The 27,275-nt window shown below is 54.9% G+C and overlaps 2 protein-coding genes and 2 long non-coding RNA genes across 11 annotated transcripts in view; 2 read left to right on the top strand and 2 right to left on the bottom strand.

Annotated features, from left to right (window-relative positions):
• The first annotated feature begins 1,343 nt into the window (after positions 1–1,343).
• LOC107306637 (uncharacterized) lies at positions 1,344–4,182 on the top strand. 5 transcript variants are annotated; one of them, XR_014947785.1, is made up of 5 exons: positions 1,358–1,498; positions 1,878–1,972; positions 2,393–2,490; positions 2,895–3,053; positions 3,751–4,182. XR_014947785.1 is itself a non-coding variant. In XM_015849948.3 (4 exons), the coding sequence occupies exons 1-4, from the start codon at positions 1,490–1,492 to the stop codon at positions 4,101–4,103; spliced, it is 606 nt and encodes a 201-aa protein (XP_015705434.2). In that variant the 5' UTR covers positions 1,344–1,489; the 3' UTR covers positions 4,104–4,182. The 5 variants fall into 5 exon arrangements, 2 of the variants coding, with proteins under 2 accessions (XP_015705434.2, XP_032297831.2); XR_004305865.2 differs by having other exon boundaries at positions 2,393–2,509; XM_015849948.3 differs by lacking the exon at positions 2,393–2,490 and having other exon boundaries at positions 1,344–1,498; positions 2,895–3,043.
• A 7,597-nt stretch (positions 4,183–11,779) lies between these two features.
• On the bottom strand, positions 11,780–15,586 carry POU3F3 (POU class 3 homeobox 3). Of its 3 annotated transcripts, XR_014947773.1 has the most exons (3): positions 14,011–15,586; positions 12,190–12,335; positions 11,780–11,988 (listed from the first exon to the last, which is right to left on the bottom strand). XR_014947773.1 is itself a non-coding variant. In XM_085551813.1 (2 exons), the coding sequence occupies exons 1-2, from the start codon at positions 15,082–15,084 to the stop codon at positions 12,321–12,323; spliced, it is 1,089 nt and encodes a 362-aa protein (XP_085407939.1). In that variant the 5' UTR covers positions 15,085–15,494; the 3' UTR covers positions 11,780–12,320. The 3 variants fall into 3 exon arrangements, 2 of the variants coding, with proteins under 2 accessions (XP_085407939.1, XP_015705452.2); XM_085551813.1 differs by having other exon boundaries at positions 11,780–12,335; positions 14,011–15,494; XM_015849966.3 differs by lacking the exons at positions 11,780–11,988; positions 12,190–12,335 and having other exon boundaries at positions 13,035–15,494.
• Positions 15,587–18,123: 2,537 nt separating this feature from the next.
• Positions 18,124–27,275, top strand: part of LOC107306657 (uncharacterized) — a 37,030-nt gene continuing 27,878 nt past the window's right edge. The window contains exon 1 of one of the 2 annotated variants that reach the window (XR_014947790.1): positions 18,124–18,260. This is a non-coding gene — a long non-coding RNA (uncharacterized LOC107306657). Of the gene's footprint in view, positions 18,261–24,995; positions 25,111–27,275 lie in introns of those variants that run through there. The other variant, XR_001552226.3, reaches the window with a different exon arrangement.
• On the bottom strand, positions 19,882–25,901 carry LOC146762700 (uncharacterized). Its single transcript, XR_014947797.1, has 2 exons — positions 25,479–25,901; positions 19,882–21,102 (listed from the first exon to the last, which is right to left on the bottom strand). It is a non-coding gene; the product is annotated as an uncharacterized LOC146762700 (long non-coding RNA).

Genomic DNA, 27,275 nt, shown 5'->3' with positions numbered 1-27,275 from the left:
TTACCTATGAAAGCAATCCGGTGGCAGTGCTTTGCTTCATTTTAGCCATGTGAAATTTAAGTTTGTTTTTACAACGTGGAATAAGTGTGAGGATGTTATTTTTTTTAACTATTAGCTCTCATAAGGTGCCAGAAGTTTACAAGGGATGGGAATTATAAAATCACAATTTCACCTTCAAAAATGCACTATCTGGTGCAATCGGACCACACAGGTAAGAAATGATGAGGCAGTTGTCAGCAACTCTTAATTGTCTGGTTTATACAGTAGCCTGTGGCATGGCAGCCTCTGAAGGGAGGCATCCTGGACACCTTGTGTTCCTTGTGGTGTGTGGGAAGTGTTTGCTGTACATGGCAAAGGAGGAGAGATCACCTACATCTGCTTCTGGCTGCTGGGAGGCTTCAGAACTGGAGATGTTGCTCTTCTCTTCAGAGGGTGTAGACAGACAAGGTGGGTAAATCCCATTTCCAAACGGCGTGGGTGCCATCACAGATGTTTCAGATATTACATCAAAATAAGTAGGGATATAGATACTCAGTATTATAGTATGGGCTGAGCTCCACATATAACAGAGGATTTAGGCTTCTTTGGGCTTTTGTAAAAGTCCATACTGGTGCCTGGAGGAAGCCAGGGCCTCACACAGCTGTTTGCAGCCTGAACACTCAGGGGGCCCTGATGTGTCTCAGCAGTGTCACACTTAGGAGTCATCGGGTGTCAGTGGCACACAGGTGCCATCATCACATGGGCCAACGTAACCCGGCCACCTGAGTCACACGGGAGTGCCGCATGCAGTAAGTGATACCCAAGGGCACTGAGCAACTTGGGCTGAAACACCAGTACAGTTTTAGAGGGGGGTGATGCAAATAGAGGCTGCACTGACATTTTACAACCAGACACGGACAGAAAGTGCTCTGGGCTGCCTTGGGCCTGAAGAGATACGCAACTACTGCAAAACTGTTGTGTGCCATACATAGAAGATTCTGCATTCGTAAGAGAAATACAGAAGCAGAGTGAAAGCAAACTTCAAACGTAACAAAAAAACCCTACCCTGGTTTGGCAGAAAGGACTGTATTCCCAGGGTCTCACTTAAGATGCTCGGAGGCGGCAAGAGATGCAGAGAGGTGAGCACGTGTGGAAGCCTTATGTGGGCCGAGCCGTGCCGTGCCATACTGTTCCATGCCGAACCAGCCGAGCCGAGCCGGACATCCCCACTGCGCCTTACCCTCGGCGGAGCAGCACGGCGCAGAACAGCCTCCGCCTCCCGTTAGATGGCGCTACAGACTTTCCAACCACGTGTTAAAAATATATATAGAGAGAGAGAACAACAAAATATGCAGTATAATTGCCCGAAACGGGGGACCGGCCGCGTCAGGCAGCGCGATGCCTCTTCCCCACGGGGCTCGCCCGGGGCCGCCCGCACCGCACAGTGGGGCCTCGGTCCCGGGGACCCGGGGCAGTGCGGGGACGGGGCGAGCAGAGCCACGGAGCTGAGATGGGGACGGTGGGACGGCTTCTTCCTCACTTTTTCTATCCCAAAGCTGCGTGGGCCATCTGCGGAGCGCGTCGGGGCTTTGTCGGGTGTCATTTTCATCGGTTCCGCGTGTACCCTCGGTGTTCGCTTGTTTGTTTGGGGTGGGGGTTTTACGAGCCCCGCGTCTGGGGACTCGGCGGTGCCACAGTCCAAACCGTCCCGGCGGTGTCCCCCGGCCGCCCCTCTCCACGCCCCGCCACCCAACTCCGTGTCTCAGGGCAGTGCCCGAACCCACAGCCCCCCGCCCTCCCCCGTGCCCTCCGTTCGGCTGCGAACTTTCCGCCGGGGTGAGTTCTCCTTTAAGAAAAGGCACGGCTCCTTCTGCATACTGAACGCTGTTTGTCTGCAGCGCGCAGATGACGCGGGGCCGGAGCGGGACGGCTGGGGCGTAAATCAACGCGCTCCGCAATGGGCCCAGCGGGGAACCCCGTGCCATCGCCCCATGTAAGTCAGCACCGGGGGCTGGGAGGGGGGGGGATGCTGGTGCCAGGCGGGGCTGTGAGCAGCCCCTTCCTATCGCAGCAGTGATAACGCGCTTCAGGGCCGGACATCTCGTCAATTAATTTCCTCGTCTCTCCGTTTTCCGCACTCCGGTGCCTCTCAGCCCGGCTACGCGTGGCGGACAGGAGGAGGGTCTGGGGGCTCCTCCCTGCACCCCCCGCCTATGTACATGTAGGCAGCAGAGCTCCGGGGGAGGGGGGAAGGAGGAATTGTCAACCTCCGAGCAGCGCAGGGCTCGCCCGTCCCGTCGGGTCTCCCCTCCGCCTGTGGGGTCAGCCTGGGGCTGCGCTCGGGCGGAGGGAGGGAGCACGAAGCGGGGCTCCCAGCGGTTCCCCGGCTGTTAAGAGGACGAACTCGTTGCAGTTCGCCATCCGAAGTGCGGTGCGGTGGCGGCGTGCCTTCAAATTGAGTCGCTTCTCGGTCCGCACTGGGAAAAGCAGACATGTGTCCTCAATTGTGTGGTATGAAAAACCCGACTAGGTACTTTATGATTCCATCTGGAGAAATTAAAAGCCCGGAGCTGTAATGTTTATTCTTACATAGTTTACAAAAAAGAAAAAGAAAAAGGGGGAGGGGAGGGGAAGAGAAGGGGGGGGGAGGGTTGGAAATGTGTGAGACACATGTCTCCGCATAGAACCAAAGTGCTTTCCCTTCTGGTTAAAAAGTTGCATGCAAATGTTTTCGTTTGAGCTCTCGCCGCCACCTGTACTTCTGCTTCGCTGCGAAACTTTTCCCGGCGCTTGGTGCGGCGGCACCAATAGTCCTTATTAATGAATTAATTATTATTATGGCTGCTGAATTGACTTAAAGTGCTTCGGAGGCCAAACTAATCCATGTTAATCAGTTACAATTAATTGTGTTTCAGCTGCCGCTTTAAACACACTTTCCAAGAAAGGGGAGAGAGGAGGCTGCGGGTGGGGAGGGGGACGCTCGGGTGTCCCCCCCTTCACCCCCCCCCGCGGCTTCATGAGGCTCCGGAGAGCGGCACAGCCCTGTCCCGGTGCCCACGTCGAGGTGCGCAGAGGTGCGAAAGGGGAACTTCGGTGCTAAACCGCCGCCCGGAGCAGGGGATGCGGGATCCCGGAGGAGATTTTCCTCCGGAGTTTACGTTGTGCGGAGCGACAAGGGAGCATCGGGAGGCAGCGAGGCTGATGCTTGCCCCGCGGAGGGGCTGCCCCCCTACCCGGGGCGGCTGGAGGGGGGGAGAGAGAGAAAAAAAGCCCCATAGGGAGCAGCAGAAGTTGGCTCTGAGAGTGGGGTGAAATCTTGGAAGATCCCAGAAGGGGGGTCGAGCACCGCTTACCCGAACCCCAGGGGAGAGCCTGCAGTCGGGTTGCCACTCTTCGGCCTTTTTCTTAGGAGTGACTGCCCCTAAAGTGAGGGACGAGGGGAGGGACCGCTCCCCGCCACCCCCTCGACCACGGCCACACGAGGGGTCCCCAAAGGCTGAGCTGCCTCAAGCACAGCGCTACTCCCCACCACTACCCCACTATTCAGTATGATTCTTATTTTTTCCTTTCTTTTCTCTCATGTGAGTCTGCCAAATGGCAATTGAGGAACTGTAGCCTGTCCCATCCTCTCTGGAATTGGGTTCTTGGTGATTATTTTGTTTTCAGTTTTACTTTTTTCTTCTCCCACTCCAATCCTTAATGATTCGCCCTCCTCCTCCGTGTTTTGCTGTTGTTGTTTTGTTTTTTTTTAATCTCATTCACTTTACTCAGCCTCTGCTGAAGACACCGAATCGCCCTCACCCTGTGCCTGCGGACAGACCGTGGTGGAGAGCAGCGGCAGGATCCAACCACGCACTTTCTACCTGCAAGGGAGCAAAGTGTACAGCCCCCCACTCCCACCCCGTATCGAACACAGCCATAACTCAATGCAAATTGTGGGGAGAGGCGTTTTCCACGTGGCAGCAGATGATAGAGGAGATGTCCCACTCCTCTCGGCTGTTCATACCGCGTGGGGTCGTTCCCTCTGGCTACGGCATTGCTGTCCTCGCAGAGGAGCAGGAAACGGATTCCCACCTTTGGTTTCCCACCAAAGCGAATTGCTTTTGGCGCAGCCCTCATCCTAACCAACTTTCTCCCTGTGTTTATTTCTTCGGTTGCAGCCGGGAAAATAAAATAAAATTAAATAATATAAAATAAAATAAACGTCCTTGCGTTCGTAGAGGCACGTTGTCGTCGAAGCAGAGCTCACACATGAGCTGATCGCCGGGATCTATTTGCATGCAGCTGCGAGCCCGCAGCCCGGCTGCTGACCGCCGCGCATAAAGGGCCGCGGGGCCGCCCCAGCGGGGCACGGCCCGAAGGCGGGGGCAGGAGGCAGGAGGCAGGAGGCAGCCTCGCCCCGAGCTCCTGCCGGGTAGATAACTGCCGGCACAGCCCGCAATGGGACGGGGCCCCTAGTCCCGAGGCTGCAGGTGCGGGAACCACAACGAAAGGATCCCCCGCTGACCCTCCCCCCCATCGTGTGTCTAAGGGACAAGGGCTAGTAGCAATCCCTCAGCGGAATTTTCAGCGCTTTGAAAATTCCACTAGTTTTTGCTGCTCTTTTTCTCCCTCTTTAGCTGCCTCCAGCCCAGAAGGGACGAGGCAGCCCTCCACCTTCGAAGCGAGGAGTTTGGTACCAAACTAGCCCCACAGCCCTCTTTCCCACACACACACTCGCATTTAAAGGACGGATCCGGCTGTGCCCAGGACCGCTGCGTGCCCTTCCGTGGGCCTCCGTCCGCCTCGGGCCGTGCCATCGCGTCTCCTCCATCCCCTTAAGGTTCCCCGGACTGGAACCTGCTCCCATCCGAATCCAATGAGAACAAAAGCGGCAGCCTCGCTGCGCTGCTCCACGGGGAAACCCCTCCACGCAGGGCCAAAGCGGAGACCCCACGCACTCTCTCAGCTCCTCTCAACCCCTCGGCCGCCCCACGCCGCGCTCACAGTGCCTGGGACGGGTTGTTGGGGGGGGGGTTCATAGCCTCCCATTTGCCCCCAGCCTTGTGGAGGGCCCCGTGGGGAAGTGGCAGCAGCGGGAAGAGCGGGGAGCAGCAGGAAAGGGATGGAGCCGTCCGCAGCTCCGTGCTGAGCGTGGGGGGGGTGGGGGGGGCCTATCCGCTTGGCGTTAGGGTTTGTTTTCCAATGGATTCGGGACAATGGCCGGAGCTCATCACTCGTTCCCGCGGGCAATGCCTCCCTGTATGGCGTGAGGATGCAGTTGGGGGCCGAGGAACAAAGCGTGTCAAGGTAACGGGTCCCCTCCCTTTGTTTATGCCATTGTTCGCGACGGGACTCCCTCCGGCCCCGCTGCGAGGCGTTAGCACTGACCTGACCGAGCAGCAGCACCATGGGGGAGCCCAAAGCAACCTCACCGCCGCCGCACCAAGGAGGGCACCGAGCCCAAGAGCTGCAGGGTACGATCTGCCTCCTCAGGGCTGCCGTCCCCAGATATCCACCTGCCGTCCTGGCATCAACCACCTCTGCATCCATAGCCATCAGCTCGGGGAGACACCAGCTCTCAGCCCAGCATCAGAAAGAAGGGAAAGAGCATTGCATTCACACGCACGCTGCTTGAGCATGACAGAGCTCTCACCATCTTAACAACAACAACAAAAACCTAACCAAATAATTCTCTTAATTACAATAACCTAACGGTAGCAGAAACCTGAGCGTTTGTTGACTCGTTTTCTTCTCCTCGAGGTAGTGGATGGTATTTAAAGTTCAATGCTTCGCACAGTGCCTTGTTTAGTTTAATTTCCCTGACAAATCTTGGCGATTTCAGCAAACGAGGTGAAGAATTTTGGTACACATTTGAGTATGGATCTGCATAAAACACAGGAGAGAGCAGAAGTGGGGAGCAGAGGTTTTCTGGTTTGAAGAGGAGAAGGAAATGTGTGTTTGCACGTGTGAGAAACAAATGGAAACCCTTCCACGTCAGTCTGTGGCTTCAGTGTGGACTCTGGAACAAACATCTATTGGATCTCTTTGAGCAACGTCCCGCTCAGGCAGATGGGGCCCTGTTGTGAATGAGAGATCCAGGAGATGAAAGAAATGTGTGCAGCTCCAGCACAATCCTTCAGCCACCAATTCCTCCCCCCCCCCACCACTACCACCCCGTTTAGGAAGATTAGTTTTAGCTCTGCTTTTCTGGGCCCATTTTCTGTCGAGGTAGGGCTATCACATTGATCAATGCCCAGCGGTTCTCATTCCTTTTGTACGTGGTAAATATTCGGGTTGCCTCGATCTTGGCAGGGAGGTGGAGAGCAGAGCCCAAACCCAACCTCTGGTGTCCACCTCCTCTGGCTCCCACCCGCATGCAGACGGGTGGGAAAAATCCCAAAGAAACAAAGAAAAGCAGCCAAAAGAACCCCAGCCCCACACCCCCCTTATAACCACGCAATCGCTTTGGGTACTTCAGCTTTGGACAAGTGGTCTACCTGGCTGTGTACGACCAGCCTGGAGAGCGGCGGAGCTCCAGCTGGAAGCAGAGCCTGCAGCTGAGCAAGTACCGCGCATCGGCCCGACAGAGCTGGCAGCAGCGCATCGCTGAGCACTTCCAAAACTAATAACAAAAAGGTTACTATATATAAAAGCCTCACTACATCCCACACCGCCTCAAGTTGTTTAAATTTCAAGTTTATGCACATAAATATAGCAGCCACGAGGTTCCCCATTAGCCAGCCCTTGCTTTTTTAAAGAAATTCATTTCAATTTGAAAGGATGACTCGGGACGCAGGACAGTCAGCAGTGCTTGGGATTTCTGCACTCAACCTGAGGACCTCGGAAAGAAACAGAGTCTGTCTGTGCCATTTCACGCGCACATCTTGGAGCCTTGACATTGGGTTTAGGAACAGGCCTACCAGAGACAAGGACTCCATCCTCAGCTCTTTTCCCCTTTATAATACATTTCCCCCGTTCCCATCCCAGCTCCCTCTGAGGAGGGAATAGTTCCGCTAGCACCCCATGCGTAGACCTCAGAGGGCACGGCACAACGGCGGGACCTGAAGGCACCATCCCCATTAAGCAGCAATCCTACCCACAGGACAGCAAGGGAACACATAGGGTTCCCAGACACCTGGCAATGGAGGCCTGAAATCCACCCCAAGCTGCCACTAAGGGAAGTTTGTTCCCAAACCGAATGCTCTGTATGGTTCAGCGCTGCTGTCAAATGGGTTCCAACCATCCAAAGCCTACAATAAAGACCTCTGCTCAGTATATGGCCACAACACCAGTGAGTGTGCCTTGCTGAACACCCCTGTTTGCCTTGGAGGTGTCATGCTGATGTAGCACTGCCTCTTTGCCCCTCAATAGGAACAATTCAGGGAAGTTCTGTTTAGCTTTTTGCCCGTGTAGCTGCAGAAACATGTGCTATCAGAAACAAGCCCATGTTGGAAGGTATCGTTTTCAACATGTGAGTGGGAAACATATGCACTGGCACAGTCCTACTGCTCTGTAAGGGCTGCACTCAGATTTTGGCTTTTAGTCTCAACTCTGTTATGGAGATGCAAAATGGAAGGGAACGTGCTTATTTGTGCTGCATCCTCCTGATAGTCATCCTGTAACCGTTAGGAAGAGAAGCAAAACACTCTGCTGGAGCTCTGGGTGAACCCGACACTTGGGGGAATCGAGGCTTCACAGGTTCTCACTTCACTGATTCTCTTCCCTTCGGACTTGTTATATAGGATTTTTTTTGTTCTTACTTTTTTTTCTTTTCCTTTTTTCTGCTATTCCATGTTTTAAAATAAATAGAGGCCAAATCCTGCTGGGATAGTTCTCTCCCTCCATCACAAAAGCTCACGTTTGGAAAATGCCTCCACCTTCAAGCCAACCTTCCCCTTCCACAGGAGAAAAGAGAACCTTGACAGAGAGCCATTGGGGGGGACTCCTGGTTCCGTGGTGACCTTCCTGCAGGTAAACCCCATGGAAAAAAACACATCTGCATCCAATTCAGTTTAACGTGATTTGGGGTCCATGCAGCTGAGTGCCCGTTTTAGTACTTTCAAGGAGTAAATAAATGAACAAATAAATAAAGGAGCAGGGAGAGAAAGTTTGGATTTAACCGTTTGTTGCTGAAAAAGGCACCACAAGCAAAGCCTCAGCTGATGGCAATATGAGTGTGCCTGTCCTATGGGCAGCCCTTTCTGTAAGGGAGGGGACCAGAGGCACACAATGGCACACAAAAAGCTCTGAGCGCTTCCAGCAACACCCTGTGCCCACACCATGTACAGTGCTCGGCCTGCTGGGGTGGCACACAGCAACCTGGGCTAGGCAAGGGGGTTTGGGAGTGTCGGAGGCGTATATACACACAGAAGGCTGTGTGTGTGTATACATCTTTATATATAGATCTAGATGTAGGTGTAGAGTCTATGTTTAAACTCTCCTATATATACACACAGCCCTCCTTGGATGAGGTCATTTTCCTATGTAGACGGGATTGGGTGCACGGTGCCAACATCCATCGCCAAGATCCCGTTATCTCTACAGATCTGAGACAGCACCAAGCACAGAAGTGGAACTACACTGGGGAGATACACACTCTAGAGACACAAGCTGCGTGAGGGGTCCCTCAGGCTCCTTTCCTACCCGAGAACCTGCTCATCCCATGCCCGGAGCCAGCTCAGAGCAGGGCTGGGGCTGCACCTTCAAGTTTTTGCCCCCCATCCTTTTCTACAGCGATGCTCTCCTCTATCGCACTCTGGGTTAGCATACAGATATATCTTCCCCCGTGGCTCCAAATGTCTCAATGTTTTTGGATTTGGGAAAAGCACTGAGGGCGGAGGGGGGGAGAGAGATGCTGCCTGAACGCAGTGCTTGGGAAGGTTTTGCCTTCCAGCTCCCGGTGGCACAGGCAGACAGCTCCATTAAAAAAGTGGTTTTCCAGTGCTCTTGAAAAGCCGTTATTTTTTTTACATCGCTTTTAGGAAGATGGATTAACAAAACATCGCGTTTCAAGCCACTCTGATCTGTAATTAAACGGAGGAGCCGGTTTGTATTCTCCTATGGCTTTTACAGAAGTTGCAGTGATCCAAAGTCAGGTTGCTGTGTCAGAGTGGCATTTTTATTAATGAGAACACAAAAAGCTTGCATATTCTTAGCCCGGCTTGAATTTAGTTGCTAAGCAACCGCTGTATGGTAATTCATCCGCGAAATTTAAATCTTTCAGAAAGGACGCTGCGCTGTGCTCAATGCTCGCCACGAGGAAAACAACCGCGTGGGACCCGCGGCAGCTGCCGCCCCGCCGCCCTCCGCCCCGGGACGGCCCTGGCCCGGCTCCGCCGCCCTCGGGCTGCCCGCAGATGCCCGGGAGGCTGCGGGGAGGAGGCGGGAGGGACCCCGGCAGCGCCGCCCCGTCCGCCCGAGGCCGCTTCCCACGCGTGGGAGCCGCCGGCCCCCAGAGCGCGGCCCCGCTGCTCTCTCGGAGAGCGACCGGCGGTCACCCCTCCGCTTTTTTTTTTGTCTCGCCAAAGAGTCTCGGCCAAAAAGGAGCTCCCTACCGCTGTGTCATTGACACCGCGGGGTCGCTCGCTGCCTTTCTTTTCTCCTTCCTCGAGCCTCTCGTTGAAACCTGCGCCCGCTCCATTATACCAAAGTGCAACTGAAATTACCGCGGTGGTACCCGGAGCTGCGGCTCTGCCATCCGCCCAGCACGGCTCTCCCTGCCCTGAACACGCACCCGGGTTGCACCACTTGTTGCGTCCCTTTGAGTCTGAGACATGGAGCGAACGAAGGGCCCTCGCTTGCAGCTGCAGCCCCGTGCAAACGGGGAGCGATGCGTGCGCACCTGCACAGATGTACACAGCAGCAGCGGCTTGGAGGTGTCGATCATTTAGTACAAAAATAAACGAATAAATACAACAAGACGTCGTTGCTTTCGACGGGATAAACATTTGAGAAATATATAATTTAAAGAAAGAAAGAAAAAAAAAAAACCAAAAAACAAAACACCTAAACGAGTTGTTAAAATTGAGATGTTACACTTATGGATAGAATAACCAACACTATGTACCGCTTTTTGTACCAGAACTTATAGTCTCTACGTGAAACCATTCGCACAGAGCAGGTGACCAGCACCGCGGTGCGCACACACGAAGCACGAAACAAGAGGGCTCTTTTGGGCCCATTCCGATGGGAACCACCGCTCCGAAACCAACGTGAAGCTCTTTGCTGAGCCCCGGACACGCGCGGACGGCGGCTGCAATGCACCTGAGGGGACTGAGTGGGAGCTCCCAGCTGGGGGGGGGGGGGGTTGGAAAGAGGAGCATAAAGCGATTCCCACTCGGGATTACCCGGGCTGAACGATGGAAACTTTGTGGGACGTTGACTTTAGAGAGGGGGAAAAAAATGAGGAAGAAGAAGAGGGAGGAAGAGGAGAACGATACCGACTCAGTTCCACGCACAGAACGGTGATATTATAAATGAAAACAATTACTGAGTGCATTAGGAGATGTGGTGATACACAACGATATTTTCATTATTTACACGTTGAACGATACGAACCCGAACGCAGCGCCCTCAGCTCTCACCTATCCCGGTTATCTCTGACGTTCCCAAATACATTCAGAAGACTCAGTTGGGGGCGGGGGGGAGGGAGAACGAGGGGGAGGAGGGGGGCTGACCACGGCCTCACTTTTCTCTGACAATAACTCCGCTGAACGGGAGCATTTGGCAGAGTCCGCGCAGCCGAGCGCTGCCCCGGCCCAGCCTTGGCCCCTCTCCCCCGGCACGCCGCCGAGGCCGTCCCCTAACAGCGCACAGAGCGAAGCCGAACTCCAGCCCTTTGTGACCACCCAAACCTGGGCACCAAACACCACAGAGAGATGTTCACGGTCCCTCTCTGTAGCTGACATTCGCCTTTGAACACCCCTTTCCCTGCCCGGAGCTCCGGGAGGCGAACAAAGAACCGCTGTCGTCACCTTCCTCCTTTTCTTCCTCTTTTTATTTTATGTTAAATATTCTTTTCCCCATTTTTTTTTTCTCTTTTTTTTGCATTCTTTTCCCTCTCTCCTTTCCAATGAGGCCCCGCGCATCTCACAAAACCCCCGGCTCTGCGATGCGCCTCAATCCGGCTGTACAGCGCCCGGCTCACGGCCGCGATTCACGGGGCTGACACCGCCGGGTACGAGCGCTCGGGAGGAAGAGGAGGGGAGGAAGGAGCCGCGGGGCCTGGGCTGCCAACTGAGAACCCCTGCACGGCTGCTGGGGGGTCGGCCTGTCCCCACCGCGTCCCAGCTCCGCAGCGCAGCGGCCGATGCGCACCGCGACGCGTTCGGCGCACCCGTGTAACATCGCTGCTGCTGCTGCTGCTGCTGAGGGATTACGGCGCAACCAGGGCCGGAACCCCAACAGCAGCAGAGCGGTGTGTGAGGTTGGCTGGAAGCAATACCCCTTGGGCATCCTTCCGAGGGAAAGAAAAGCACCTTCTCCATATACACCCCGCAGATAAATCAGGTACAAATCTTTCCGGAGACAGATAACGCGTCAAAACAACGCACGGCTCTCCCCCTACCCCACCTCCCCCCTCCCATTCGTTTGAACGACACCGAACTTTTGGCAGCACCTTCATCTCCTTCATCAACCACCCACCCCCCCCCTTTCCAAACCACCACCCTCCCCGCTCCGCAGCGTCACACGGCGGCTCCGCGCTGTCCCTTCCGCGGTGCCCCGCGTAAATGCCCGCACTCAGCGCAACTCCCTCCTCCTCCCTCCTCCGCTGAACTTTTTATTGGGCCCCGCTTCGGATGCAGCAAACACGGAGTCGTTCATTCTAACAAATTTATTTGTTTTTTTTTTTTTTTTTTTTTCTCAATCGGCTCTTACGGAATCACTACTCAAATTAAATTACAATCAAAATTATCACATCAAAAAAGATACCCTTATTACCTAACAACTGTCCATAGTTTCATTTCATTTCATTTCATTTCATCTTTTTGATTTGTGCTCGTCTGAAAAAAACACGTAATACAAGATCTGGGGAAAAAATAAATTACCGTTTTTTTGCAGCAGTTCATAGGTATTCTGAATAAAATATTAAAAGAAGTCATTTAATGAAAATATAAAGCAAATTTTTTTTTCTTTTTTTTTTTTTTTTTTTTTTTTTTTTAGATCAACAACGGATCTAAACAATTCTATATTGCCGTCTTTTTGAAAAGTCTGTTTATTAAAACCTACCAAAAAAACACTGCTTGGAAATGGCAGTATTATTAGAATCACATCCACAGCACCCATTCAATCAAAGTTGGCAACGGATTTAAGGAGAGAGGAGAAGTTCAGATAAGTGCAGCTGCAGATGCTCAGTCCTTCTAAATCCCTTTTATCTGAATCAGTCCAGAAATAAAAAATAAAAATATTAATAAAAAAAATATTAGCGGTGGATTTTTTTTTTAATTTTTTTTTCCTTTTTTTTTTTTTTTTAATGACTCTTCCGTGATGATTGGCAGCCGTCAGGAGCGGGACCGTGACAGCCCCCGAACGGTTTCCCTTCCTTTCGCTGCTCCCTTAATTCAGCGCAGTCCTTCTATGGAGCTCCAACTTTAGGGACCAGCGGCCTCTCCAACCCTCCCTTCTCCCCCCCCCCCCCCAACCCCCCTCCGGTTTCTGTCTGTCCCCCCCACCCCCGCCCCCCTCTCCTCAGGGTCAGTGTTCGGTGTGAGGGCATGTATTCCCATAGTTTTGTTCTATAGCTATACCTATATATATAGATAAATATATATATATGTATTTGCCTCCCTACGCAGTCTGCTTGTTTTTAGTGCTGTGTGCATATTTTCATTATTATTATTATTATTATTATTTCTTCCTGGAAAAAAAAAACAAACCAACAAACAAACCAGAACCAAAACAACAAAGTGGCCCTTCTCATTTTTGCGGAATATATCGCTCTATAGATATCTGTGTTCTCAGAATGGATGTCTGCCTCGCACCAAAATCCTACGGTTTGGCCAAGAAAAACAGAGGTGCTGGCACTCAGCAGGCCCCCTCTGATTGATCACATCGCTTTCGCTTCTGCTTCCCCCTTTTTCTTTTCCCTTTTTTTTTTTTTTTTTTTTTTCTTTTGGATCTCTCCCATTGAGAAAAAAAAAATCTAATAAAAATAAAAGGAATGAAAATAAATAAAGAAAATAAAGGGGAAATAATAATAATAATAATAAGGAAAAAAAAAAGGGGGGGGGGGGAGGGAAGGCGTAGAGGAAAAGGAAGGGGGGAAAAATAAAGTTTCCGTGATTGAGAGAAGAGCCCTTTGGGGATAGGGGAGAGCACGGGGGGGGGGAGGAGGGGAGAGATGCAGACCCCATCTCTGAGAGAGGGGCTCACGGGGGAGGGGGGAGGAGGGGGGGCGAAAAGCAAAAACCCGAACAGAAACCCAAGGCAGAACCCACCCGGCCGAGCCCTCTTCCCACAGCAGCCCCCGGCACATCTGCAGTTTTGGTGCATTACGCATCTCCACCCCGTTCTCCCAACGCAGCGGAAACGCTCTCGCTCGGCTCGACCTTCCCCGGCGCTCCCTCTCTCTATCGATCCCGTATAGACAGATAGATCCAGGCGCCCTCCTCTATCCGTACATATACCGACACGGGCGGCCCGAGCGAGCCCGGCCCGCGCGCGAGTGTGTGTGTGTGTGTGTGAGTGCGTGCGTGCGTGTGAGTGTGAGTGTCCGTGTCCGTGTGTGTGAGCGCGGCGCCGCCGCCGCCGCCGCCGGAGCTCTCCCGGCCCGGCCCCGCGGAGCCCAGCTCACTGCACGCCGCTCTGCAGTCCGTGGTGAGGGGGCGGCGTGTCGGAGCTGACGGCGCCGACCTGCGAGTAGACATCGTCGGGGGTCTGCTGCTGGATCCCCGGCGGGGTCATGCGTTTCTCTTTCTGCCTCCGATTGCAAAACCAAACCCTGACCACCTCCTTCTCCAGCTGCAGGCTGTCCGCTAGGTTCGTAATCTCCTGGGCGGAGGGCTTGGGGCATTTCAGAAAGTGGCTCTCCAAGGCCCCCTTGACACTCACCTCGATGGAGGTCCGCTTCTTCCTCTTCCTGCCCTGCGCCGCGATCTTGTCGATGCTGGTGGGGCTGCCGGTGGAGGAGTCGGCTTCCTCCAGCCACTTGTTCAACAAAGGCTTCAGCTTGCACATGTTCTTGAAGCTGAGCTGCAGGGCCTCGAAGCGGCAGATGGTGGTCTGCGAGAAGACGTTGCCGTACAGGGTGCCCAGCGCCAGCCCCACGTCGGCCTGCGTGAAGCCCAGCTTAATCCGCCGCTGCTTGAACTGCTTGGCGAACTGCTCCAGGTCGTCCGAGGTCGGCGTGTCCTCGTCCGAGTGCGCCTCGTGGCTGTTGACGGCGCCGTGGTGCGGCGCGTGGTGCCCGGGGTGCGGGTGGTGGTGGTGATGGTGATGCCCGGGGTGCTCGCCCAGCTCCGCCGTCTCTCCGCCGCGCACCAGCCCGGGGTGCACCAGGCTCTGTCCGCCGCCCGCGGGGCTCAGCATGCCGTTCACCGTGAAGCCCCCGGGCTGCGAGTACAGGAGCGACTGCTGCTGCTGCTGCCCGCCGGCCATAGCGGGCAGGTGGGCGGCCGCCGCCGCCGCGCCCCAGGCCGCGGGGTGCCCCTGGTGCGGGGGGCCCAGGTGGGGCGGCCGGTGGTGCAGCGCCGCGCCCGCGTGCAGCTCCTCTCGCCCGCCGCCGCCCTTCACGTCGGGCGGCGGCGGCGGCGGCGGCTGCTGGGGGCTGCCCGTCATGCCCACGGGGCTGCCGGACCAGGGCGAGCCCGCTTCGGCGGCGGCGGCGGCGGCGGCGGCGGCGGCTGCGGCGGCGTGGGGCAGGGCCGTCACCCACTGGTGGGCATGGCTCAGCATATGGCCGCCGTTGCTGGCGGCCATGGCGCCCGGCATGAAGTCGCTCTGGACCATCTTGGCCGCCGGGTCGCCGCGGTAGCCGCCCGCCACCGAGGTGACGGCCACGCCGCCCGGCTGCATGCCCCCGCCGCCGCCGCCGCCGCCTCCGCCGCCCGAGTCGGCGTGGACGATGGAGCCGGCGGCCAGGATGCCGTTGCCGGGGAGGTAGGGGTTGGAGGTGGCCGCGGCCATCCCGCGCCCGCCGCCCGCCGCTCGCCCCCGCCGCGCCGCCGCCGCGCCGCCGCCGCGAGCGCCCTTGCCCGGCGCTGCCGGGGCCGCTGCCGGGGCCGCCGCCCGCGCCGCCGCCGCCTCCGCCGCCTTCCCAGCGTCGCCGGGGCGCCGGGCGCGGGGTTCACCTGCTAGCGCCTCGCCGCGCTCCGCTCCGCCCGTCCGCCGGCCGTCCTGCGCTGGGCGAGCGCCGGGACTGCTCGCCTGCTGCCTCTCGGTGCTGCCGGTGCCGCCGAGGTGATGACGGTAGGGTCGTCGTTGACGGTTGTTTTTTGTTGTTGTTGTTGTTGTTGTTGGGTTGTTTTATTTTTTTTATTTTTTTTTGGCTTTTCTCTCTCGTTTTCCGAGGGGGGGAAAAAAAATAAAAGGAGATTCGCGCTTTTCTCTCCTCCGCCTTCTTCTCGCCCGACTTTGCCGCCGCTCTCGGGGAGGAAACCAAACAAAGGCTAAAAAGCGGCCGGGAGTGGGGGGGGGGGGGGACCGGCGAGCCCCCGCGCTTCGCCCCGGCTCTCCCCTAGGAGTACATCTCCTCCGCGCAGCCTTCCCCGCTCCGAGCGAAACTTTTCCTCCTCTTCCTCCTCCCGGCGCGGAGCGGGAGGGGAGGGGGGGGGGGGGGAAGGGAGAGGGGGGCGGGGGGGAATCTCTCGTCCTCTCTCTCCGGCTCTCCTCTCCTCGTCGCTTTCGGTTCGCTCTTTTATTCGCAAGTTTCGCCGGCGTCCGGAGCAAACTTCCCGCGGTGATGCTGTTGGCGTTGATGATGCATATCTCAAAGTTGCGCCGCCGCCGGAGCGTTCAGTGCCCCGCGTAAGCACTTCCCCTCCGTTGCCCTTTTTCCGTAGCCCCGGCCCTCGCCAGGCATGGTCCGCTCACTCCGTCTCCTCGAGTCGTTCGGATTAAAGAAAAGAAAAAATAAAGTAAAAAAAAAAAAAAAAAAGAAGAAGAAAAAATCCCAAAGTTGGGCTCTCTCGGCACCTCGCGGGTTGTTTCTCCCTCTCGTTCTCTCTCTCTCTCTCTCTCTCGTTTCTCTCTCCCGTTTCGTTTCGCTTTTTTTTTTTCTCCTCTTTTTTTTTTTTTCCTCGGTGTTTGTTTTGCTTTTTTTTTTTTTTTTTTCCTTTTTTTTTTTTTTTTTATTATTTTAATTCCAGCAGTTGGTCGAGGGAGGAGGAGGAGGAGGAGGAGGAGGAGGCGGAGGAGGAGCGCCTTTGCCGGAGAGGTGTGCGTATGTGTGTGTGCATATATGGTATCCTTTATACACTAACTCCGGCGGGGAACTTGGCTGCCGGGCTGGCTGCGCGCACTGCCGGGGCCGGAGTCCCGCCGCTCTCCTCTCCCCGCCTCCCTCTCCCGGGCCGTGCCCGCTCCCTCCCCTCCCTCCGCCCGCCCTCCCCTCTCGGGTCCGCCCGGCCCCGCTTCTCGCCGCCCGCCCGCCGCCACCCCCACCGATTGGCCGCTCGCCCCGTGACGGACAGCGCGGCCCCCCTTCCGCCCGTTCCGATTGGCTGCCTTTTAATTTAGGCAAAGCTGGAAGTGCCCCCCCCCCTCATCTCCCCCCCCCCCGTTTCTCCTCTCCCTTTTTTTTTCCCCTTTCCCTCCGCCCCCCTTTCCCCTCCCTCCCTCCTTCCTCCCCTCCATCCGTCCCTGCCCTCCTCCCCTTAACTCTTCGCGCCCGGCGAGCGGGGAGGTGGGGGGGGGGGCACCATAATTAATGACAACAACAATAACAGCAGCACCAGAGACAACAGCACCATCTCCACCTTTATGCTTCCCCCCCCCAACCCATCTCTTTGCCCCCCCCCCTCCGCCCCCAACCCGGGATGCTTTCCCCTCCACCCCCCTGTTTCATTCTTCCCCCCTTTTCTCCCTTTGTCTGCCCCCGGGGCCGCCCCGTCGGGAGGGAAAGAGGTGATGGGGGGGGGGGAGAACAGGAGGGAGCCCCGGGCGGGCGGAAAGGGTTAAGGGGGGCGGGGGAAAGCGAGATGCGCCCAAGCGGAAACGCAGCGTACGGGCGGCCTCAGTGAACCGAGGGGAAAAAAAAAGAAAAGGAAAAAAAAAAAAGGCAAAAAAAAAAAAGAAAAAAGAAAAGGGAAAGTGGCGACAACAACAGCGCGGGCGGACGGAGCGCTCCGCGGGGACTGATAGAGAGGGGGCACCGCTCGGACGTTCGACGTTCCCACGCCACGAGTGTCCGAGCCGGAGAGTGGGGGAACCCCGCGGAGAAAGCGGGGTTGAACCCCAACAGAACGAGGTTGGGTGGGGGTAGGGGGGGGTTGACTTTTAGTGTCCCCAAAGGTCCTTCTGTTTTATATTTCTTCAAATCTCTAGCAAAGCCCCAACACAGATTCCATTGACTCAATGGGAGATCTCCAGGTGCAGCCGCTCGAGCGCTCCGTGCCAGAGCCCCGTGTTTTCCTTTCCAGCCGATTTTGCTTGGATCGGGCTCAAAAAGCCGAGCGAGTCTCGTGGTTTTGTTTACACTGAATGGGGAGGATAGGAGCGGTGCCATGGGGCCGTCTTTCATTAATATACAGTGAGGATTTTGTCTAAATTACCGCTATGAATTTCACAGTGCGCGCTTTCAAAAGCCGTCTCAGGTGGCCCGATGGAACGTGATAGCGCCTCTGCAAACAGATCCACGTCTGAATATAGAGGGAGGGGGGGGGGATGGAGAACCCCCCCACCCAAATAATAATAATAATAATAAAAAAATATATACCCCCCCCTGCTCCCCCCCCCCCCCCCCCCACCAATCCTCCCTCTCGAGAGCAGCAGCAAAATCAGGCTGCGGCGGAGAGCAGCGCCTTTTATTTAAAAGAGAGAGGAAAAAAAAAAACCCCAACTTAGTTCCCCAACTCTTCCCGCCCCCTCCCTCGCGGAGTGTGATTGTTTTGTCTGGAAAAAAACCCAAAGTATAACAAGGGGAGAACAGTTAGTGCTGATTTCCATTTGCATAAATTTTCATATATTTTGGTGAAAATAATAGACGGGCGGAGAGCGGGGCTCGGCGGAGTCAGTGAGAGGGAAAAGCGGAGCGGGGAGAGCCGCGCCGGAGCCGAGAAGGCGCGGTGTGCCCCCCTTCACCCCTATTAAAACCCCCCATATGAAAGCAAAAACGTATCTCCTCAGTGCTGGGAGTGCGCTCGGTAAGTGCTTGGCATTTTTTGATCTACTTTTCTTGTCTGTTGGATGGGTGTTTTCAACAGCTTTAGGACAAGGCGGGGAAACCCACGGCAACGGCCTTAAAAAAAGGGGGAAAAAAAGGGAAAAAAAAAAAGCGGGGGGTGGGGGGGGGGGGAAAGAGGGAAAAAAAATCTTCACCAAACTGCACCGTGGTGAAATATTCCATCCAGCGCGGATTGGTTCCAGCGCTCGGGCGGCACAGCGCTTCCTCGGGGCTGGGGAGGCTGCTGGAGGCTGCTTCACTTTTCATTATTGTAACGCTAGGGCCTGGGGTGGGTTGGGTGGGTTGGGTGGGTGGGGGGCGGAGTGGGGGGTGGGGGGGTGGTGGGGGTGGAGATGAGGAAAGGTCTGGAAAATGCACAGCGTTGTGAGTGCGGAGGGCAACGCGGGGGCGCGGGCCGGGTCGGGCCGGCACCTGCTGTCCCGGGGGCGCGCAGGGGGTGAACGCCGTGAGGAGGGGTCGTGCCGTTCGGGGGTGGGAGTGGGGTGAATAGGGGACGCAGAGCGCCGCACTCGGGCCCGAAGGTACCGGGACAGTGTGTCCAGAGCAGAACCCCCAGCGCTGGGGTCAGCGCCGTCGGTACTGAGCTGTATAATGCATGGTGAAGGCACTAGGCCCTGTAACGCGCCTGCAAACTTCTCCTGGCTTCAATATCCCGTGACGCGACTTGCCTTTATTTTCATTTTTCCGCGCTATTTTCAATACATAGATATATTGCCCCCCCCTAACTCCCCCCCGACCTTCACCCTCCTCCTATCCCCCCCGCCGCTGCTCTTTTGGACGCGCGATCCTCGCCATCATCCTAATTCCCTCGCATGAGTCCTTTGGCAGCGGTCGATGGGCAGATCAATGGGGGCTGGGGGGCCCGGGAGGTGTCGGTTTCCGCGCGGGGGGAGCAGAATCGCTCATTTTCCACTTCTCGCCGCCGCCCGGCTCTCCTTTGAGCGGGGTTAACTCTGTGCGCTCCATCGGAACAGATGCCGCATAGAGCAGCTCCCTCCCGATCATTTGTTTCCTTGATGGGGGAACATTTCTGAGCAGAACATATTGGTTGCCATAGAGAAAGAAATAAAAGGAAGAACACTAGTCACATTAAGCTATATGTTTGTGCACTGGGCTTTAGATAAAAGGGCCCCAGTTCGGCCAAAGAGAGCTCAGCCAAACCAGAGCCCCTCCGCTTCCCCCGAACCACCTCGCTTTTTCTCGGGGACTTTTACAGTTGAAACATGGAAGCTAATTTTATTGGTCCTCGTTAATTTTATACGACACGGCTTGCTGCACAAAACCAACTTTCCGAGCGTTCCCGAGGCGGATGGAGGACGCCAGGGGGCGCCGTGGGCCCCTCCCGGCCCCGCTCAGCCCGGTGCGTTCTGGTGCGGTGCGAGCACCCCCGGGAGCGGACCGGGACTGCGGGGGGTGGAGTTGCGGGATCGGGGGGCGACACCTTCGAGGGATCCGAGGCCGTCAAGGGAGCGAGGGCACCAATTACACATAGGGTTGGTTTTTTTTGTTTTTTTGTTTTTTTTTTTCCCCTATTATTTATTTGTTTTATCCTCCAAATAAAGAGCTTAAGCCTGTAGAGATGCAATAAAACGACTCATGGTCTTTTTTATTTTATTATTATTATTATTTTTTAAAGAACATTCGATATCGAATGGCTGTGTTAAACCTGGGAAAGTTGTCTTTTTTTTTCTTATTTTTATATATTTTTTTATTCTTTTATTATCTTTATGCCGTAAACTGATGGCCCCTCCTTTCCGCCCCTCCTGCTCCCCACGCTGCGGGAGCAGCTGGCAGAGCCCCATCGTCCTCCCCCCGCCCCGAGCACAGCGTGTCTGGGCCCGCAGGCATTAACCCTGGCTCAGCCCGACGGCGCGCACGGCCCCTCGTTTCCCTTCACCAGCGTGCGTTGGCTCAAGTCGCTGTCCCAAGAATCGCTTCCCACCCCCTTTTCACTCCCATAGTGCTCATAAGAGGGGGCGGGAGTGACACACGCATCTCTCTGGGACATCCCTGCAGCTTTGGTCCAGCACCTGAGGGTCCCAGAGCCCCGGGGGTAATTTGGGGCTCTTTGTCGCCTCTCCCTCCCCCTCCACCCCCCCTACGCTGGAACCTCGGCAGTTTCCGAGCGAGTGGGAAAGTTCTGTTCCTCGCCTCCATCAAGGAAAACCCCATTGGAGCCCTGGAAACCGTACAGCCCGTAAACGTAGGGAGATCCTATCGGGATAAAGCAAAGAAAGAATAAAAAAAGGAAAAGAAATAAGAAAGTAAGCAAAGCGAAAGCACGGCCCAAGGCAGTATGCACTTTTCACGTGAAGTGTCCGTGGGTTCTCGTTTGGAAAACAGATTGAAGCCTCTACGTGCACTGACCGTGCGGGGGAGGCTTTGAGATAATGACGTGAACAAAACTTTCCATCTCCTGTACTTGCGAGCCATGTTCCACACAGGGAAAACACATGGCCAGGGCGCAGTTCCCAGCAGCAGAGCGGCCGCTGCCCCTCGATGGTCAGCGAACCCCCAGAGCGGGCGGCTTTGGAGCCCATAAAGTTCTTCATCCCTAGAACGGCGGCTTCTCCCCCAGGCTGCCTCTACCCCTGTGCCTGGCACCGGCCCGAGCCGGGGTGAGCAGCAGAGCTGAAAACGAGCAACAAGTTCGCTGGGCACGGAGTTATTTCGATGGCTCTGCTGCACAGGGCCTCTTTGAGGCCGTGCCCGAGGTGGTGCGGTGCTGCAAAGAACCTCCCTTGGCCTTCCATTAGTAAAGGTCCGTTTTGCCCGACGGGACGGCTCCTCTAGACGGGCATCTGGGAACGAAGATCGGGGACAGGAAATGTATTTAGCAGTCACTTACTTACAGAGGGAAGCGATCAGCTATAGATAGAACCGTAGAGACCCACAGCCTAATTAGCATGTACAAATTAAAACGTTAAACGTAAAGACACCTCCCGCGTACAGCGCTGTACGTGAAGCCCAGCTGCGCGGAGCTCGGCACTGCGCTGGGAACGCGGCTCGGGGTGCCCCGCAGCCCGGTGCCACCCTGTCCGAACTCTCTTGTGCCGAGTCCGTATTACCCGTGGCTGCGGGAGGGTGGACGGCTCTGTCCGCTCTATGGGAACAGGAAAATACGCACGTTTACTCACGACGACAACGATAAGCACAATGGGATCGGTTACCCGTCCCTTTATTGCGAAGGCTTCGCTCTGCGCCTTCTTTATTGTTTAGAAAGTCACAAAGCATTTCTGGTTTTGTGATACTTTAGGGCAATAAACGTGCAAACCCATAGAGGGTCCGTCCTTCGCAGCTCCGTAACTGCGCAGTTTCCCGAGGTGCCGTGCTCGGGCTCACCCCACCCTGCGATGAAAGTTGCCCAAGGATGGGAACAATCTCCTCTGACCCGCGGTGCACGGGATGGAAACCCAGTGTTCCCTCCGACGTTAAAATCGCGGGGCCGCTCTGTTACCCAGCAGCTCCTCGCACACGCACGTTTGTGTTTATAGGAATAATTCTGCACGTAGGAACATAAAAAAGGGGATTTGCAAGTTGGAGTCTGTCTTAAAAGACGGTGAAAACCGTAGCCCCGCTTTTATGAGACATGATAGCATTCCCATTTGCGTGCTCGCCATCTCAATGGCGTTTCAAGGGAGGGGGGAAGAGGGGGGTGAAGGAAAGATCCATATGCACAGCATAGATTTTCTTTTACGCGCATAGGGACAGGCACTCTCGTAGTGGATAAGGAGGAGAAGAATTGTGTCGCACCAGCAAGCAGTCCGGGCGCAGTTTGGCAGCTCTGCTCTTATTATTACAATTTTTGCCATCTGAACTTGGCCATTGTGTGAGGAGCGCGGTGCAGATTGCGGCGGGTCGACCTGGAAGCTGCTCTTTTTGGCACCGCACATTAAACACGCACACGCTGCCGGCTCCTCTCTCCGTGCGTGAATGCAGCAGCCACGCTTTCCCTCTGCTTTATTTATTTTTTACTTCATCTCCTTCTATTTGGATTGACTTAACCCGCTTGGGGTTTTCACTGCCCTGCGTTGAGTTTATGCGTGCGCGTTTCACACCCTCTCCCCTTATCTATCCACTCTCTGCTGCGGGGTGCTTCGAAGCTTTCGTGGCACTTTGCCCCGCAGCTCAGCTCCACCACAGCCCAAAGTTATTCATCACCTCCCTCCCACCCCGCAGAGGACGGGACCCCCCTGCCCGGCTGCAGAGGGGTGAAGGGGTGGAGGGAAGTGGGGAACAGGGGACGGAGACCGTGGTGGGAGGAGAGAGAGAGGGAAGGGAAAGGGACACGCACTCCGGGCACGCACAACACTGTATGCCTGGTTTTGCCCCCTTCTCTCTTATTCCTCCCCCCTCCCCCCCATCCTTCCTTCTTTAACCACAGCCTGACAACGCGTTTAAGGCGTGTTAGCTGGACTCCCCGACCAGCACGCAGAGACGGAACTGCATCGTTTTTCATCAGGAAAGAAAAGAGGGGGGGAGGAGGGGGGGACCCCCCGTGCGGTCGCTCAGCCACCGCAGCGCTGAGTCACCGCGTCGAGGTCAGTGGTGGTGTTTGAGCACAGAGCAGTGCCCTGCGGTGAACCCCAGGGTACCCCTCCCTCCTCTGCCCCCGGTGACAATTCACACTAGAAATAAAGTAGCCCACGCGTGGCCTTTGTCGCTATCTTTGGGTGCAGTGGGACCCGCGTGTTTGGGGTAGAAACAATCATTAAATTGCCATTTTGACCGCTTGGGGGTGAAAGGAGGGAGGAGCGTCGGGTCACCTGGTGCTGGTCCCTTGCCCTGGGCATATGTATTCCCCCAGATCCACGTGAATAACCTAAGAGCCCCTGCCAGCCTTTGGCACGGACAAATGTGGGTGGCAGTGGCTGGAACACCCCAAAGGCAGAGAAATGGACTCATGCGTTCGGACCACACTCTCCAGAGGAGCCTCCAGCCTGGGGTGGGGGTGTGGGGTCACAGCCTAGAAATCAGTTTGCAGCGAGGCCTGCAGCGGGAAACAAAGAGACAGAAGTGCTGTGAGCCCACGGAGAGCTGCAATACAGAGAGGCATTGAGCTCCCCGAGATGCTGCGACTTCCCAGCGGGGAGCATCGCGGTGTCCTTTTTGGGCTGGCTCCGTGCAGCCAAGGGTTGGGCCGTACAGCCCGCTCTGAATCGCGGGCATTGTGTGCAAATGAATGAGAGCACATTGTTTTGCAGCGCTGCTATTGTGCCTGGGCTGGGGGGAGGCGGTGGCAGCGTTCTGTGCGAGTGTGGCCGTGTGTTTCCTAAAGGTGAGCGCGGATTGCAAGAGTTGCTGCTCTGTTGTTGTTTGTCAAACAGGGCCCTTCTCCAGGGAGAGGGGCATGTGGCGGATCCCAGCCCAGGATTACATTAATCAAAGCATTATTTCCCCAGGGATGCCCAGCACAAATGATAGTAAATCCTAATAAAATTGGATCGCTGAGAAATGGAACGCTTAAAGTAATCTGCTCTGCCTGATAAAAACTTCAAATTTAGAAGATATTATGCATCCCCACCCCCAAACACCTTAGGTATCATCACCGTGTGTGTGTATTATACATCTATCTGGAGGAGAGAAATCACCGCTCGGTTTAACAGGGCCGCCGCTATTGGATATGCACATATCCACAGATGTGTGCGCTTGTACACATGTGTTTCACACGCAGGCACAGGCACAAGTAAGATGCGTGCACATAGCAATGATGATGGTGGTCAGTATGGGTATATGCCCCCTTCTCAGTGGCAGGTGCTCACTATGGGCCTCCATGATGGCACCTGCAATCCCCACTAAGGTAGCCTGACTGAATGCTGGGGTTGGAAAATAAATACAAACACATGGAGACGAATGCTTCAAAAAGCCTTTGGGAGGATGTGTTCTAGAGGGAAAATGCCTTGGACTGGGGGTGTGAATGAAAGAAGGGAACAGTCATTTTGCTGGGGACACATGGCTTGCTACATATGGTCCCTATGTCTATACCACCACCATCCCTGCCCTTTGCAAGGGTCACAGGGCCTGGGTGGCTACTGGCAGTTCTCTTGGCTCCGCATCTTGTCTCAACTACTTCCTCTCAGAGAAGGAAAGTTTGTAATTGCAGCCGTTGGACATTACAGTAGGCTCAAAGAGACCCACTATCTGGCAGGGGAAAAAAAAAAAATCAACAAAAAAACCCATTCGTTTCTCCCCCTTCCTCCCCCTTAAACACCGACTATGCTTCAAAATGTGAAAGGGGCAGAAGGCGTTTCCACTCACCCGGAGGAACCTCTTAGAAAGGCACAGAGAAATGCCGTGCATTCCTCCTGTTCCATCCCTCCCGTTCCGGCTCTGCTTCGCATCGGGGCCCCCACGAGTGTCTGTGCCCACGCCCGGCCCTTCCGCTGCCTCTTTACCCCCCCGCACCTTCGGGCACACCGCGGTCCCTCCCCGTGCGTCGGCTCCTCCTGCCCCGTCCCGGCCGCGGGGCTGTCGGGGGTCGGCCCCGCTTGAGGGAGGGTGTCCCCTCGCATGTGGCCGGGGGGGCCCGAGCCCTCTCCCAGCCCCGAAATGACGCAGCCCCCGCCCCGGCATCGCCTCGCGTTTGGGCTGGCTCCGTTTCAGGAGCTCCGTCTCCCACCACCCCCTTCTTCCCAGCCTTCTTCCTTCCTCCTCCTCCTCGCCTCACCGTCACTCTCAAACAACACCCCCCCACCAGCCACCCGCTCCCCCCGCCACCCCAAACTCCTTCCTCAGGACCGCGGGATGCCGGCGAGCCCTGGCGAGAGCCGCCGCTCTCCATTTCCAAGCGGGGAGAGCCGCCGGGAGCGGTGAGGCAGCCGCGGGGGGTCCACGGGGGTGATGCGGGGGTGGGGGGGGGCTGTGAGGGCCGGGGGGGGGCGAGGAATGAAGGCGGAAAGCAGCGCCCCATAGCGCCCCATAGCACCTTCCTGCCCCCCCAGCCCCGATGGGGCTCCCCGCCGCCCTCCCCCGCGCCCACAGCTGCCCCACCTCTTTATCTATCCCAACCCCTTTACTAAAAAAAAAATAATCCTAATAAAAACATCACCATTCATTCGCGCACCGCTAGGCACCCTCGCTTGGTATTTTTTCCCTTCTCGAACTCTTTCCATTCCCCATCCGCTCCCGGCCAAACCGACCCGTTCCCCCCGCTTCTCCGCGTTATCCCAGGTGCAACCTGGATGACAGAATCAAAGCCGGTTCCGATTTACCCCCGTTGTACTCCTGGGAGAGCACAGAAGGCTCAGGGACGGCTCGAGGTGGGGCGATACGCTCCCGCTCCCCATGTGCTCGGCGAGGTGGCTGCCTCCCACCCGCCCTACGCGCTGCCTTCCCTTAATTGGCTCTATCTTGATGTGCACTTGTTTTGTTTTGCCTGTTTTAACACTGGGGACGAGATAGGCAGAAAAGGGAGCGTTTGACTCGGTATGTCTCCTTGATTCCTTTTTTTTTCCTTCTTCTCCCGCTTCGGAGGTTGATTTGCATTGGAGGTCTAATTCGTATTTCAGAATCCCGGCGTTTGTGGGCTGCGTATAGCAGGGCATTCTCTGCTGCAGCTGATCAGGAGCCTCTCCCCGTGTTCTCTCTGCTCAGTAGAATTTCATTGTGCTCACGAGTGAGAGGGGTTTGCATCACTCATTTTGCAGGCTTTTATTTATTTATTTATCCATTAAAGAATTCGGCCAAATTTTAATTAAAACAACCCATTTCTTTTTTTTTTAAATGCCAAGGGAACAAATGCTAAGCATTATAAAGGAGGATACCTCACTAACAACGCTGCAGACTCAAAGTTTGAGGCACAGACTATATATGTATCAATCTGCATTCCTGGGAGTTGGATTTCCAGCTCCTCGTCATTTGATTTTGATGACCACACAAACACTGGAGTATATTGATAAGTTTCTCACATCTATTCACAGGTGATTTTCCTGCTGTTTGCTACTCTTGCTCCAGCGCTTTGTAATTATTTCACTCCTGAAAGGCATTTCATAGGATTATATGCTGCTTTACTTATTAAAGGCTTTCGGGCTGTCCAGGTATAACTTCCATCCACATCTCTGGAAGCAGTTATGCAGCCACGTGGATTTTATGGAGAGATTATAAAAGATACATGCTCATATAAAAAGATTCCGCTTTATATCCACAGTCTTTCAGTTCTTTGGATGTGATGAAGAATCCACCTACACGTGGGCCTTTATGGCTCCTTTAAGGAATACCTTCACATATTTTATTTACGTATATAAAAACGAATTTTATTTAAATATATAAAGTGATTACACGAATGGCATATGTTGTATAATATGCACATAAGATATTTCCAGTGTCTCTACACACACACACATACACATATATATGCGTGTGATGGGATACCTCACGCTGCTGTAAGGGAAAGTACACCAAATACAAAATGTTCATAAAGGATCATCTGTGGAGGTTCTTAGTTCACTTAGTTGCCTTTACCTCCTCATAGAAGTCACTGAAGTTACAGACTTTGCTGTATATACCTACACTTGGCCCCATCTCAGCACGCAGATGACTGTGTGTGCGTATTTGTCCTCATAGCACTCACTACACAGGGCTTTGAATCGTACCTAAAAAGACGATGCAGAGATTACAAAAAAATCTTATAAAATAATCATGGAAAGTGGAATTTTTTATCGCACCAACAACTTTAGCACGATTCTTGGCATCAGCAATTTAGTGCAATTTTATTTGTCTGAACTGGAGTGATATTACAAAGTGAATTAATAGAACATTAGTACTGAACAAAAAAAAAGAAGAAGCAGTTCTGCCTTTGAAATACGAAGTGCCTCTAACTTGAGATGAAACCTGAAAGTCAGTGAATAATATATGGGAAATATTAATATTTTAAACGTATCGTATTTAAAATTGCTGTGAACATAAGGTTTCGTAGCAAGAAAAAAACAAGTAATTCATTTGAGATTCCAGATTTATATGTGCCATTTCACAAATG

This window comes from Coturnix japonica, chromosome 1 (assembly GCF_054131305.1).
Source record: "Coturnix japonica strain WE chromosome 1, WE-NBRP24, whole genome shotgun sequence".
Taxonomy (NCBI): Eukaryota; Metazoa; Chordata; class Aves; order Galliformes; family Phasianidae; genus Coturnix; species Coturnix japonica.
This window is presented reverse-complemented; position numbering and strand designations above follow the sequence as displayed.